The 14064-nt window shown below is 43.6% G+C and overlaps 1 protein-coding gene across 7 annotated transcripts in view; it reads right to left on the bottom strand.

The window, feature by feature from the left end:
• Positions 1-13801, bottom strand: part of CACNB2 (calcium voltage-gated channel auxiliary subunit beta 2) — a 255178-nt gene extending 241377 nt beyond the window's left edge. For 2 of the 7 annotated variants that reach the window (XR_008821273.1, XM_056334823.1), the window contains exons 1-2: positions 13596-13801; positions 2339-2431 (exon numbers count right to left, since the gene is read on the bottom strand). Coding sequence is in view for 6 of the 7 variants with exons in the window: in XM_056334823.1 (XP_056190798.1) it covers positions 2339-2431; positions 13596-13694 (192 nt within the window). In the remaining variant the exon portion in view is untranslated. The remainder of the gene's footprint in view (positions 1-2338; positions 2432-13595) is intronic. The other 5 variants (XM_056334813.1, XM_056334816.1, XM_056334824.1 and 2 more) reach the window with 4 other exon arrangements.
• Positions 13802-14064: the final 263 nt, after the last annotated feature.

Here is a 14064-nt window from a genome sequence, read left to right as displayed (position 1 = left end):
GGTTATGGCAAAACAATTATGTTCATTTACACTGTGCAAAATATCCTCCAAGAAAGACAGTGACAAGCAATATGCAATACCCAGGTAGCTTCTGAGAAGGGCACGGCAGCTGAGCTGGCAGAAAGCAACTACACCCATTCAGTTTAATATCTGGGACACTGGGCACCCTGGTCATGCTGGTGGCAATTCTTAGTGCAGAAGAAAACCAAGCTTCCGGGGAGGAGAACCAGAGCAGGAAAGCCTGTTGAAGACACAGTCCAAGCTCCGAAATAAACCTCTTGGCAGCAACTGTGAAGAGACGCTTTTCTCATACATCTGCTGCAACTCGAACAGCTCTGCCTGTACGTTACTTACTAGGAATGTTTTGTGATGATTTCTTTTTTTAAATTTAGACAATGTTACATAACATATTTATCCATTAACATCCCTTCATTATCTTCAGTGACAATACCATTTCAAAACTGAGTTTTGCTTCGGCAGTCTCTCACATCTCTGGTTTTCCACAGAAGCCTATTTTACCTTTCAGTCATTTGCATTCTATCACTTGCTTAACTACTAAATTTGAAGTTATTTCAGGGAAATACATAAATCTTTTCTGTAAAATCTACACTTGAGGTAGTCACACTCTATGCTTCCTTTACAGCCCTGGGAAAGATATAGACACATTTAGAGTACAGTTCACCAACCCTGTTTTATGTTCTGTTTTGCAGATTTGATAAATCATGCCCCACAGTTTATAGAGCCAACCAGATCTACACTGACTGCAGAAATCCACCTCTAACATCTACATGTAGTTTGATGATCCACCTCCTTGTGCTACATCCTCTTGGCCTTGCTCGCCCTCATGACAGCAAGAAGAGGTATTTGAGACCAACATCAGACTCCATTTAGGTAAACAAGAAAGGCCAAGAACCATGTGCAGCCAGTGTAAAATAAACACTCATACTCTGCTAAAAATGTTCTAGGCTGAATTCAACATGCACGAGGAGCTAAGGAAAACAGCAACACAGATTTCCTTACAAAGATTCCATGGAACTGGGAGATCCTGTTGCTGCTCCCAAACACTACTTGGACTCCTTTTTCAGAGTATTTTTAAACAGGACAAAGAGTCTCAAATAAGTAATTTACTGATAAAGGGTTTTCACCTTCATATTGTTTAGTGCCACTGTAGAACTCCCTTGATCAATTAACATTTCAGGCCCATGTCCAACAGACACTGAAATGTAATAGGGGCCTGACGATCAAATGCACAGCCTATCACAAAATCTGCTGACATGATCACAGTAGGACAAAGTAGAAGAATTTTGCAAACAGAAGATGTGTACTGATACAACCAATGTAACAGCAGTGCAGCCATTAAATGTTTTGAGATGGAACAGCGTGCAAGACAAGCTGGTAGAGAAGGTCTGGTGTCTGCTTGTGGCAAAACCAAAACCTCTGCAATAAAACCTCCTGAATTCCAGAAGCCTTCCAACAAAGTCAACATTTGCAAAATCATGGCTTAAATCAGCAGGGCATGAAGAACTGTATTTCAGACTCCGCACAGGCAGAGACACTGTGATGCCCTGAGTACCCTTCATGCTCTACAAGTTGTTGTCAACCATAAGGCACATCAAAACGCACCCTCATGCCACAAAAGTACAGCTTCAGTAGCACCGTTTTGCAGCCAAAGAGCACACTGGGCTCTGGATACCCTTCCCTGCTTTTCCTGTCACTTCTCTTGGCCACATCGCGCTGCCCTCCAAGCATCACACAGGTCTGGGATCCCCACGAGGCTTCACTTGGGTCTCTCCCTTTGAAGGAGACACACACACAGGCACAGGTCATGGGAGCCTACAGCACCACTTCATCCTCTACAGGCCTTTCAGCATCAGTGCTAAGGGGACAAACACTGCCAGGGATTTCCCCTCCAACCCATGCCTTAAAATAACACTGGGATGTGGGAGGAAAGGATCTTGGTTAACACAGCCTCACGCAGCAGTATTTTAAGCAGGAAAACCCTGAGGACTGGTAGGGTTTTGATGCTTTTTCCCAAATGTTGCCACTTTAGGGACTCCCATCAGACACTGCCTCCTCCTCCAGCTTTAATCACCTGATGGCATTAGAGTAACAAAAATAATGAAAACTACTATACATGGAAATGAATGAGAAATGAAAAAGTATTTTCCTGCCAAGATCAAAACAATAGCAACTAAATATTTCTCACTGTGCCGGCAGAGACTTCTGCTATTTCTCAGGCTCCAGTATCACTCATTGATTTGACAATTTAGCGAAAAAAAACCCTCGAACATTAACATCAGCAATTCATCCAGTTTTTTAAAAGCTGAAAACAACACACCTGGCGTACAAAACTGTTAGAGGTAGTGTCAGAAGATGTACTCCCATCTGATCCTTTAAATCGGTTTTTTCTTCTTGCCCCTTTACCGTAAGACTGTAAGGAAAAAAAAAAAAAAGAAAAAAAAAGATTAGAGGAATAACATTAGTTTGTGTTGCACAGAAAGCTTTTAGTACAAGCATCACCAGTGTCTCCTAGGCCAACTGGGATTCAGATGATCAGTTTCATGCCAATTAATAAGCCATATATTCAATAAGCAACTGATGGGACAATATGAGCAAGCGCTCACCAACACACCCAGGCTTGGCCAACAGAGTAGGGAATGGTTTGGGTTTTTTGGGGTTTTTTTTCCACAATCAGTTTTGGAGAAGCATTTATAGACTTGTACAGCCATAGTAGTATTCATCCAAGTAAAAATTATTAAAAAGTACAGTTTGGTTTGCAGCTAGTTATAAAAAAGCTAGAAAAGGAGATAGTGGACCAGTCTCCACTGCATCACAGCTACGAGCCGTCAGCTGAGGGAACATGAAACAGCAAGGAGTGACCAACAAGTTGTTGGTTCAGATACAGCCTTACAACCAAGGAAGAAGAATTTATAATATTTATGTATTTTTTTAAAGCTCAAGTAAAAGCAGTATAACAATAAAAAAAAAAAAGGATAAACATGTAACTGAAAAAGGGATAACATACAACTAAAAAGCAAGGCTTCATTTTTATCTATTAGGAAATCAAAAGGACACCAAGAGAAAGCAGTGGCTGGCTGAAGCAAAAATTACCGAACTATGGTTTAGAAACACAGCAAATGGCTCAAACCCACTGCCCCAAAGCTACTTGTTTTGTGCCACAAATATGGACCGTCAATAAATATCATAAAACAAATTTCAAAAAACATGAAAGAGTTTAAAGAACACTATTAGCAACCAGTTATTTTTGTGGTGACTGTAAACCATGCCATGACATCTTCTCAGAACCTTCCCAGGGCATCCCTCCTGGGTACAGCAAAATCTCACAGATTTGTTCTGCGCACCTAAATTGAGACAGCCCTTTCTATCTAGTCACATCGTTTAAATTCATCTAAACTTACATCAAAATTATGACTTGACTACTTCAAACATTACTTTCCTCGAGGTTGATAAATGCAATATTTTTTTGCTCACTCATCATGCTGCTGTAAATGTCATTTTACTAATCCATCCCTCTGGATCCTGTCTCCTGTCTTTAGATACCTCCCAGAGTTCCCTGCAATAAACAGGGTCTTTGTCATCACTGTCAAGGCCTGCCTTGGCCTGTGCCCAATCTTAGCTCTCATCTTGCATTCAGCAATAAACTTTCAAGTTCCACAATAACTCAGGGAGGGGAAAAAAACCAACCTCACAAAACCAAACATCAGCCTCCATCACCTACATGCTAAATTTTCAGACAGTATTTTCATATCCTCCCCCATACTATCTCGCAATCCTTCTCCCACAAATAAAAATTCCTTTACAGAAACCTCATTTTTATTGTAAAATATACAACAACAAAAAGCCCCTTGATAACAAGGTACTAGTGCGCTGGTATCTCGAGATATCACACTAATAAATTACATTATTTATCCACTATTATTTCCTAGGATTCCAAGTCCATGTATCCGCATCGAGCTGTTGGCTTTGGCCATAAGCCACTACTGGCCCCAGGTCTAGGCACGATGAGAAATTCATGACCAGCTTGTTGGAGCACATGGCCGCGCACATGTTACAATGCAACACTCCTGACAGCCCAGTCCTGATGCAGCAAACCCTGGATAAAACTCTGCCTGGGTGCACAACGCGTGTCCTTCCCCGGTCTTGGGCAATCTTCAGAGCACCATGCTGAGCTCTGGGCCCCAGTCCCATCGGTTCTCATAGCAGGGAGCCTCACAGGCACACTGAAAACCTCATACTGGTACATTTTTAAGATGATGACTTCAGAATCCGAGCTCTAGCTCTTAGCAGTAACACATGAAGGTATGATGAAATATTTTGCAAGCTAAGAGTAACTGAGGAGGATGACAGCCACTACTAACTTCAGGTCATTTGTCAAGTGGACGATTCCAGGTAAGCTGCCACCATGAGATGCAAGAGAATGACCTCAGGCTGTATCTGGATGATAAGTGTTGATTCTGGGCAAGTTCAGAGCAGTGCCTGAAATCTAGTATTATACCAAGCTTTTAGAAAGAATGACTCAAGTTACAATAGATCTGTCAGCCTGCTGCTGATTCTCAGCAAAAATGATTTAGTATCTGTTATGTCACTGAACTAACAATGACTTAGGAGACAAGCAATGATTTTCCCCCAAAATACAGATTTATGGGAAATATATTTTGCCAAACTCATACAATTTTTATAAAACCATAAATAAACCATGCAAGAAGTTTCTGAAAGGCACATGAATCGATAGTACACACATTGGTTAAGGCAGAACTATATAAAAATCAGCATGCTACACATTATTGGGAAGAAAATAGGGCTTTCTGATAAGTCTAGAACTGTAACCCAGTAGATCACAACATGTAAAATTAAAATGGAATGAGGAATGACTTTACATGGTTGCATTTCTGTAAGAACTCTTTTATAATAGAAAGGTCTTTATAGATCTGTAATAATAAAAAGTAGCTTGTAACTACTGCTACCAGTAGTTATCCACCAACATTCTGACTCTGTTTTCCTCAATTTTTGTGGAAAAATATGGAAAGATACTTACAAAAAATAAGGAATTCTTAACAGTCACACCACTGCACAAGAATATAAAGCATCTATATAATGCAATTTCATAAGTAATGTAATAGTGTAATCCCCAAGGAGACACTAGAAAAAATGTTCACATGTTCTCTTTCACAGTCACATTTTTTGTATTTGTACCTGGTCTCGACAATATTTATTTTGTTTACAGAATCATAGCATTCAGTTTTATAACACAAAAATTTACTACAAAGGCTAAAGAGGGACTAGACTAAAGAGTGTCTAGAGTGATGAGGATAAAACAAGCGCAGAATAAAAACACATTACAAATACAGATAAAACGCACACTTCTCTACCTGCACAACAACAACTAAAAGCATTAACTTTGGGCAACACCACACAGCAGATGCGGCTCAGACTGAAACTCACCTCGATTTTTCAGTGTTGGGGTTTTTTTGTGCACAGCAGCATGCACATTTTTGTTCTAGTCTGATATGAATGGAAACTAATCAGGAGCACAAGCTAAATACTAACTTTAGACACATAAAAAACAGTTGACATGGTGACAGGCCACGGCTACGCAGCGTAGGGAGTCGGTTTTACACCTGCTGCTGTGTACAGTCCGACTGTGAATCAGAGGAAAGGGGAGCAGTTTCAGCACATGGGAAAAGTGGGATTTGATGACTCTTCTCATTATTGTAAAGGATGCTAATCTGGGATTACATTCATCTTCCAGCCCTTCCAAGCTTATTCCCACAGTCAGAAATGCCTGAAACTTTCTTCTAAAAACGAGGTAAGTCTTCCATAAACAAACCAGATTTTAACAAATTTTTAAAAATTATTAACTGTCTCTGTCATGTGGAGAATCATGAATACTCGTTCTGTCATACGCATTGTTTTGCTTTTTTGACTGTATTTTTTCCATAAGATCTTAATGTGAGAACAAGACCTTTGTACAAAAAAAAAATAAATTTAAAAATCTACCAGTTACTTTCAATTCTGCGAAAAACCAAAAAAAGATAATTCTTTTTAACAATGAACCCAATATGTTACTGTGATTTTCATATTAAAATTAGCTGCCTTATCTGTGTTCTGTGCAGCAGTTGGCTGCAATTAAGTAGCTAAAAATAAAGAGCTGAATCATGATGTGCGGACATTGGCCAGTAAAAGCACCAACACGGGGCAGTTGTTCTTGAACTACACAGTAGCTGTACCGAACAGAACCACCATAAGGGACTAAATGTCTCTGCACCTCAGTACACGGTGCCCAGTGGTAAAATCTCAAAACCCAACACAACCGACTGCCTATGGCACACCATCATTGCCCCAGCTGATTTTAATACAGCCAACTCCAGCCCTGTGAACAAGCCTGTTTATACAAACAGTTCGCTGACAGGAACATTCTCACTGGATTTCAGCAGAACATCTTACACAAAGTTATGTGTACATGTAAGTGTTTACAAGATCAAAACTGTAGCTTGGTTTATTAGTTAGATGTGTGAAGTTATTTTTAAAAATTGGCTGAGTTGCTAGAGATGAGAAACACAACACACGCATTTACGTTCTACAGTTTCTTAAAATACCTGGCAGACAATATGAAACTTTTTAAAAAAAAAAAAAAAAGACAAAACCAAACCAAACCTATCAAAGTAATCCTGTAAAAAACATTTCATCAACACATCAACAGTCTTAATAAAGCAAAGAAATACTGCTTCTCTGCTTCCCAACTCTGACGTCAAAGTACACTGTGCAACCTTTATCCAGCCCATGTAATCCAACATATGGAAAGCATATGAAGCATTACAGGCATGCTTAGCAGTTTCCTGATAATTAGGTTTCTTACACAATTACTTGTTATTGCAAAAGATGAGATCAATGTTGGTCAGTGAAACCCTTTAATTTTAATGAGGTTCTGCCTCAACACATGAAGAGCATGCATCCGTAACATTTAATCCTCTAACACACACAGCAAACAGAAGGCATGGTTTACCCCTGTAGGCAAAATACTATCACCTGGAAGAGGAAATACAAAACATTTAAAATTACCAACTAGCTACAGCTCATCTTCAGTGAGTCTTAAAATGCCCTTCACCAGTAACCACTCCAATAGTAATTTATATCAGCGCAGTGGTGAGGACTATACACATGGTGAGCCTGAACCTTCACTAATTATCATAGCACCAGTCATGGAGACTGATGGCAGGTGGCAAAAATAAACCCTTAAAAACTAGCTTGCTGGTCTCCTTCAAAGAACGAAGGAAAGACGCAGAAGACTTAGACAGCGGTCATTGATGTCAAGTCAGGTCTCGAAACAAAGATGCAAGAAAGGAACTGGAGAGAACAAAACCAGAAAATAAAAATTCAGAGCTGGAATGAAGCTTACACAATCTCTGATGAACAAATGACCAATTACAAGGATCAAAAGAATCAAAAGTAAAGAGTGACCCTCTGAAGGATTACAGAATCACTAGAAAAGTCAGAAATGAAAGAGTGTCCTGAGCATTTTTCCTTCCCATGCAAAAGCTTTGAAAGATATTTAAAAATGCCCATGTCCCAGAAGAAGAATAGCATGCAAGGACAGTGTAGAACATACGCATCCAGCTCCATCCACCTCTTAGAAGAACAAGCTATTGCCACTTTAATTAACTCCTTAGAACAAGCAACACAATGTTCCTGTAGGTCAGACCTCCTGAGCCCACTCCAGTCACCGGCTGGGCTTGCCAGCACTCAGAATCAATTCCCTTCAGCTACCCGGGGGTGTAGACTCCAACATCGGCTGTGTAACTGTAAACCCCCGTACCCAAACAACACAAACTGCATGTATGTGGATATAGAAGTTCAGCTACAGAAAGAGATGTGAGTATTTCTGATCTTTGCACCACAAACCACACTAATCTCATAAAGGAGGGGAGGTCAACCTTCTGACAGTACAGCCAAGGGCTGGAAGACGTACATAGACCTTGGTGAGGAGCTCCCTACCGCTCCCCAGCCCCATTCCATGATGAGAACAGGGGCAACAGGGCAATGTTGGACACAGCAATATATCCTGGCTTGCCTCCATCTCAGGGCTGGGGTTTCAGGTCACCCTACAAGGTCAACATCAGTGCAGTCCTGTGACAGGCACGCAGCCCTGTGACATACCTTCAGTGAAGACGCTGCCTGAGGAGCACACATTCATGTCCCCACAGCAGAGAAGAATCCCCAGGTTAGGTTATAAAACCTGGTTTTCTTCAAACTATTTCTTTGCTTTCAGGACACGATTCAGAAAAGACAAGGCTTCCCTTCAGGAATCCTACCAAATTGAGGATCTCCATATACAGTCATCAAGTTCAAGCAAGCTACATTGATGAGTCTGTTAAGTCCATTCCACAGTCCTTTTATGAAATCCTCCACCTACACCAAACAAACAAACAAAAAACCCCACAGAAAAAACCCTCTACAAATACTTTATTTATCCAGACTTGCATACATAATCCAAAAATAAGTATTTGACAGATGCTTCTTTTTCCCCCATAAAAAAAGAAAACCATTTCTGCTGAGAAACCTGTAACAGGGTTAAATCTTTGATGCTCTTTTCTGCTGGCCTGTGATAACACCTTGCCAATACTACAGCCAGAAGTAGCCTAATTCTCACCAGTTCCTTCACTTGTAAGCCATCTCCCAGTGCTCTCACCCTGGCCCCAGACCAGGTCACCTGGCAGTTTCCACCTGCCAGACAAGGCGTAGGGGACTTGGCCTGCTCTCCTCCCTCCCAGTGGCTTGGGAACCCACCTCGGTGCAAACCTGCTGCACATCTCCCCTTAACACCAGTGATGAAGACATCTGCTCCCAGCTCAGCAAAACAGGAGCACGCAAAAGCGGAAGGCATTGAAGCTCATGCCCAACCCTGCTGTGCCTCCTGCAGCCTTTGGAGACTGGCAGCCAAGTTGTAGGCCACGTGCCTGCTCCTCCCCACCTGCTCTCCGTGGATTTCTGTATTTGCCTTACACAAGCAAACAGAGATCTGATGCTGTGACAGAAAGGTATCTGCAGGGAGCAACAGCCAGCTACGGGGAAGCTTCCCCCTGATAAGGGTCTGCTGCCTTGCTGACAGAGGCTAAGGCAGGCCCTGCGAGGAGGGAGGGCAATTTTGGTTGCTCTGTGTTATTTTGAAATTCTTCTATCCTGGCACAGGAAAGAACCAAGTAAAAGAAGCAGAAGAGAAGTAACTGAGACTCCAGAGAAGCCAGCCTTGGAAGAGTACAGGAACTTTTCATCCATAACAGTTTGAAATTGTAAGCCTAGAGACAAAAGAAGACAAAACCAGCAATCACCTCCAGAAGATGGTTACCAGATATGCAAATAAGTTAGGACTGAAACTTCTGAATTGTTTCAGAGGGATTTTAGGCTCTAGGAAAATGTGAAAAACAATTATGATAGCCCATAGATGCTGATGATGTGTTAATACCCAGGTGGCAAATAAATGTCTCTGGAAGAGATAAGCGTGCAATATCACCTAGTACTGAAAGAGTTCAGGACAATGCAAAATAAATCCAAGTAGCAGAGGAGAATCATCAGAAAAGTAACAGCTGACACCTGAAGAGCTTTCCTCGGTGAGAGACTATTAAAATTTATTTTGGCCAGTAAGGAGTAAGGTTACCACATCAGGAGAGAAAACACTACCTCTTGCTGAGGACCATGAGAAAGTCCAATGAATGGAGTTGGATTTCACTCTTCATTTGTATATACTCTGCTGAGCTGCTGCCACACTGGATCTGGCTTATCTAGGGATGCTGCCAGAAGAGAGTAAAACCTTCCATGCATCTATAATGAACGGTTATTGTTATTATTTAAGTAAGGAAAGGGATATAAATTTCGTTTGTTTATGGCTTGCAAAGTATTTTTGCAAGTCAGTACTGGGAACGACGCTGCTGCAAAATGTTTCTTTGATGAATAGGTAAACACAGTATGAATTGCGGTAAATCAACTCGGCTGAAGAGAGCAGCAGAGGGCAGTGTGATTAACCTGCTGAGAATAAATCCCCAGCTATTCTTTCCATTCCCCATCACCAGAAAACAGGCAGTGAAGGGATGGTGCTGTGGAAATCCAGAAAGGACAACAGTCAGTGCTAAGGCCAAATAACTAAGCTGATATTCTGGAGTCACCACGTGCACGTTACTCTAAAATCCACATTAACATAATTGCAGTCAATCCAGAAGGAAAACTGAACAAGCCTGTCCCTAACCCCATGCCTGCAGTTTACCTCCAGCAACGCAATCTGGCCAGCTGGAGCCAAGCACTCCTGGGATGACGAAGCCTTTAGACTTGGAAGGGGGAAGCACATCCAACATTATCAGGGCACAGAGGAAATCTAAAGGCAAGTGAAAGAGCTGAAGAAAACAAACAAGAAGAGAACCGTTATAATTTAAAATGTGTCAGGTTTAGGACCTGCACTGAGAGATGACGCATAAGAAGGCAAGAAAAAGAACAGGAGGAAAATAATGAGGGATAGGGAAGAATTCATTCAGGGTAAGATACCTTCGTCCACGAGGTAGTCTGTCATTGCTTGATACAAGGTTTTGTTACATTTTCTTCAAAACATCTTGTATAATTCACTGATCTGATTTGCTACAACTGTTCCTATGACACAACACAGGCAGCCTTATGATGAGAAAATAGCAACAGATTCTGAATCTAATGGTTTCTGGGGACTGGGGGACTTGGAAGTAGAATCAGAAAAAAACTACATGGGAGCAAGGGAAAAGAGAAGAAAAGAGTTACCATGAAAGGCATTAATATGCTATGTTATAATACCAACAAAACAGCACAGCATCTGGGTTAATTCAAATTATTAACTTTATTATGCTACTAATTCAACTTCCTAGAATTAAGGGGTTCTTGAAATAAAGAATTAAAAAGAAGACTGGAGTTGATTTTTGATAAAACAGATACTGATCATCAAACACTGATGCATTTGAACAGAGTTTGCTTGTTTTACGATTTCAGAAGATCAGATGCTGATCTTAGTAAAAAAGGGCCACACCTAGTACTATCACTTTGCACTGACATATACCTGGACGTTTGAGTAACTCCACAGTGTAGCTGTTAGCATGTGCATTCATTTGGGTAAAACTGGACACCTGAAACTATACCGCAACCCCACCTGGACTGGGATCACAGTGAGTACCTAGAACTATGTTTTTAGAGTAATACGGACCTAAAAGCCACAGAATTTTAGGTAGTACAGAATAACACATTAATACCTTGTCCCCATTGCAAATAACTTCCCAGGGAGAGTAGAACTGTCATGATCAACACCTAGGGATTTTATTTTTGTTAGGAAAATGCATTGTGAAAATTGGAAATAGATTTTACACAGAGGCTACCTAGGAATGTTTCATATATTTTACTACCTTTTAAGAGTAACTACTTCTAGAGTGTTAACGACATTCACTCTGCCAAGTGATGACAAGTCTGGTCAGAATGGATGGACAGGCACAATCCCAAGGTATCGACCGTGATGTACAGCCAGGTTAAAAGAAATCCTCGGCTTTGCAAAAGTAAAATTCTTGGATGAGAGAAATTTTGAGGCTTGTTACAAAGCCTACAAAGGCTCTCCAATTATATTTCGCTAAATCATAATTCCCAGAAGTAGCACCTCAGAGAGAATACTTTTAGGAGTAATATCACACGTCGTTGGGTTTTTTTCCTGACACATTACTTGGCATGAAATGTTTCTAGGACTAATAACTCAAGTACCTTAGTGAAAAAGATAGCAGTGGGCATAACTGAAGTACCCGTAGGAAATCTACTTGATGATTCACATGTTCTCATTAAGCCTCTCCTCACTGTGAGCATGTTCTAAAGCAGCACGATCTTACAATATTGATTTTTTTGGAAGTCACATTAATGGAGCAAAAATTCAAATCAGAAAAAATGTCTCTCAATGCCGTGCATGCTAACGAATTAACTAGCATTAATTATTCAGCCAAAGGGCTCTTTTGATTCCACAGTGTTATCTCCTCTACACCAAAGGTTTATGTTTGGCTAGAATATGTACATATGGAGAAGATACGATTCTTGTTTTGCCTAATGGCTTTGGTTCCGAAAACTGAAAAACATTCCCTGAACTAAAAAGCTGCATTTTATCTGTCTTAAAAACTGGGTATTTTGGGCTGCAAAACCAGTTCTGTGGAACAGAATATAAGTACTTCAACTGAAACATAAATAACGTGGGTGTTAGCAAACTATCCTTCCTCTCTAAACAGAGGTTCTTTATGCCCAGTTAAAAGGAGGCGTGAAAATCAATTTTATGATCAGTATTTGACATTTGCCCACAGCAGAGAGGCACCATATGATTTGACAGTTTCCGATTCTGTGCTTAGGGCTGAAAAGATATAAAAAGGGGAGGATTTGTAGGTCAGAAATTAGTTCCCTTGCCACTGCTTCTGGAGAAGCTGGCAACGCATATGGCCCTACTGAAATGTCTGTTCTGCACTTGGAGGCTGCAATCAGATTCACATCCAAAGAGACACTTTTTTTTTTTTTTTAGCTTAACTTAGTCTCTGTTTCAGTGCCTGGATTTTGTTCTGCTGTCACTGGTTCCCAGTAAGTAAAGATCAATTAGCGAGTCTTTTGACAGACTGACAGCATTTTCCTCTGGCAATCAAGTGCTTCCGTGATGAAACTGGACCACCTCCTCAAAGAAAATAAAGCACTGGAGATTAGCTTTGGCAGCAGAAATAAAAACTGCTACTCCAAAAGGAAGAAAACTCTGTCCTAACAAGAACAAGTGTGTTTGTAATTTAAAACTCACGTAGATTTTACCACCCTTTTACTGGGTTCAAAAATAGCACCATAAGTCTTTGTAGCCAACTATTGCAAACTCGAAGATATTATGCAACATTCATACATTAAACAGGAATCACCTTTCAAAACATACAGTCTTTACCAAGTGTAAGAACATCTGTACCCTGCCTCCCTCTCTTCATCCATCCACCTGAACGCAGCGCACGCGGTCCGAGTCGTTAAAATTTCGGCGACGCCCGCACAACCGCCCGCTGCAGGCTGATCCAGCAGCTGGAACCTGCAGCGTGCTCCACACCTTCAGCTCCCCCAAAATTCCTGCTCAGCCAGCCAGCGGGAATCGCCGCAGCCCACGCACACCGGCTGCCCGCAGCCCGTGCAGCCGGGGGGGGGGGGGGGCTTCAAGCAGTGCGCGGTGAGCATCAGGTACAGGCACAACAGGTCACCGGAGCGGGGACAAGCGGCCGTGGCCTGCCAGGGCGCGTGATGCGTGCACGGGAGAGCGCCCCGAGGGCGCCGCGCCCCCGCCCCCACCCCGGGCCGCGGGGTCCCTCCCGCCGCAGGAGGTCCCGCCGCGCGCGGTAACTCAGCGGCATCTGGCGGGGGCGGGGGGCGCCGGGCGCCTCGGGGGAGCCGCAAACTTTTCCGGCGTTGGGGACCCGAAGTTGAAGGACGGGGCGTGCCGGCAGCCCCGCCGCCCCCTCCCGCCGCCCGCCGCCCGCCGCCCCGGGGCGAAGCCCGCCGCGCCCGGCCCGGCCCCGCCGCCCGCGCCGTACCTGCGCCGCCGCCGCCGCGGGCAGGGGATTGTCCAGCAGCTCCATCTGCACCTCCTGCGCCGGGCTGGGAGGCGATTTGGACATGTCGCTCTGGACCATTGGCGAGCAGCGCGGGCGGCTGGGCGCCGAGCCCCTCGGCGGGGCAGAGCCGAGCCGGGGCGGGGCGGGGCGGGGGGCGCCCCTCAGCGCCCGGCCATGCCGGGGGGGGCACGGGCGGTGGCGCGGCCCTGGCTGCTGCCGGCGGGGAGAGCGCGGCGCGGCGCCGGGGGACGGGGCACCGCCGCCGCCGGGCGCGGGGGGGAGGGCAGGGGGCGGCGCGTGGCGAAGAGGGAAAGTGACAACGAGCATCTCCCTCCCGGCGGCGGCCGGGCGGCGCCTCCCTCCCCGCCTCCCTCCCGCACCCGCCGGGCGCCGCGGGGCGGGGGCGGCGGGCGGCGCAGGGGCGGGCGAGAAAGTTGGGGCTGGGGGC

This window comes from Falco biarmicus, chromosome 4, assembly GCF_023638135.1.
Source record: "Falco biarmicus isolate bFalBia1 chromosome 4, bFalBia1.pri, whole genome shotgun sequence".
Taxonomy (NCBI): domain Eukaryota; kingdom Metazoa; phylum Chordata; class Aves; order Falconiformes; family Falconidae; genus Falco; species Falco biarmicus.
Note: the sequence above shows the minus strand (reverse complement) of the source record. Positions and strands in the feature narration are given on the sequence as shown.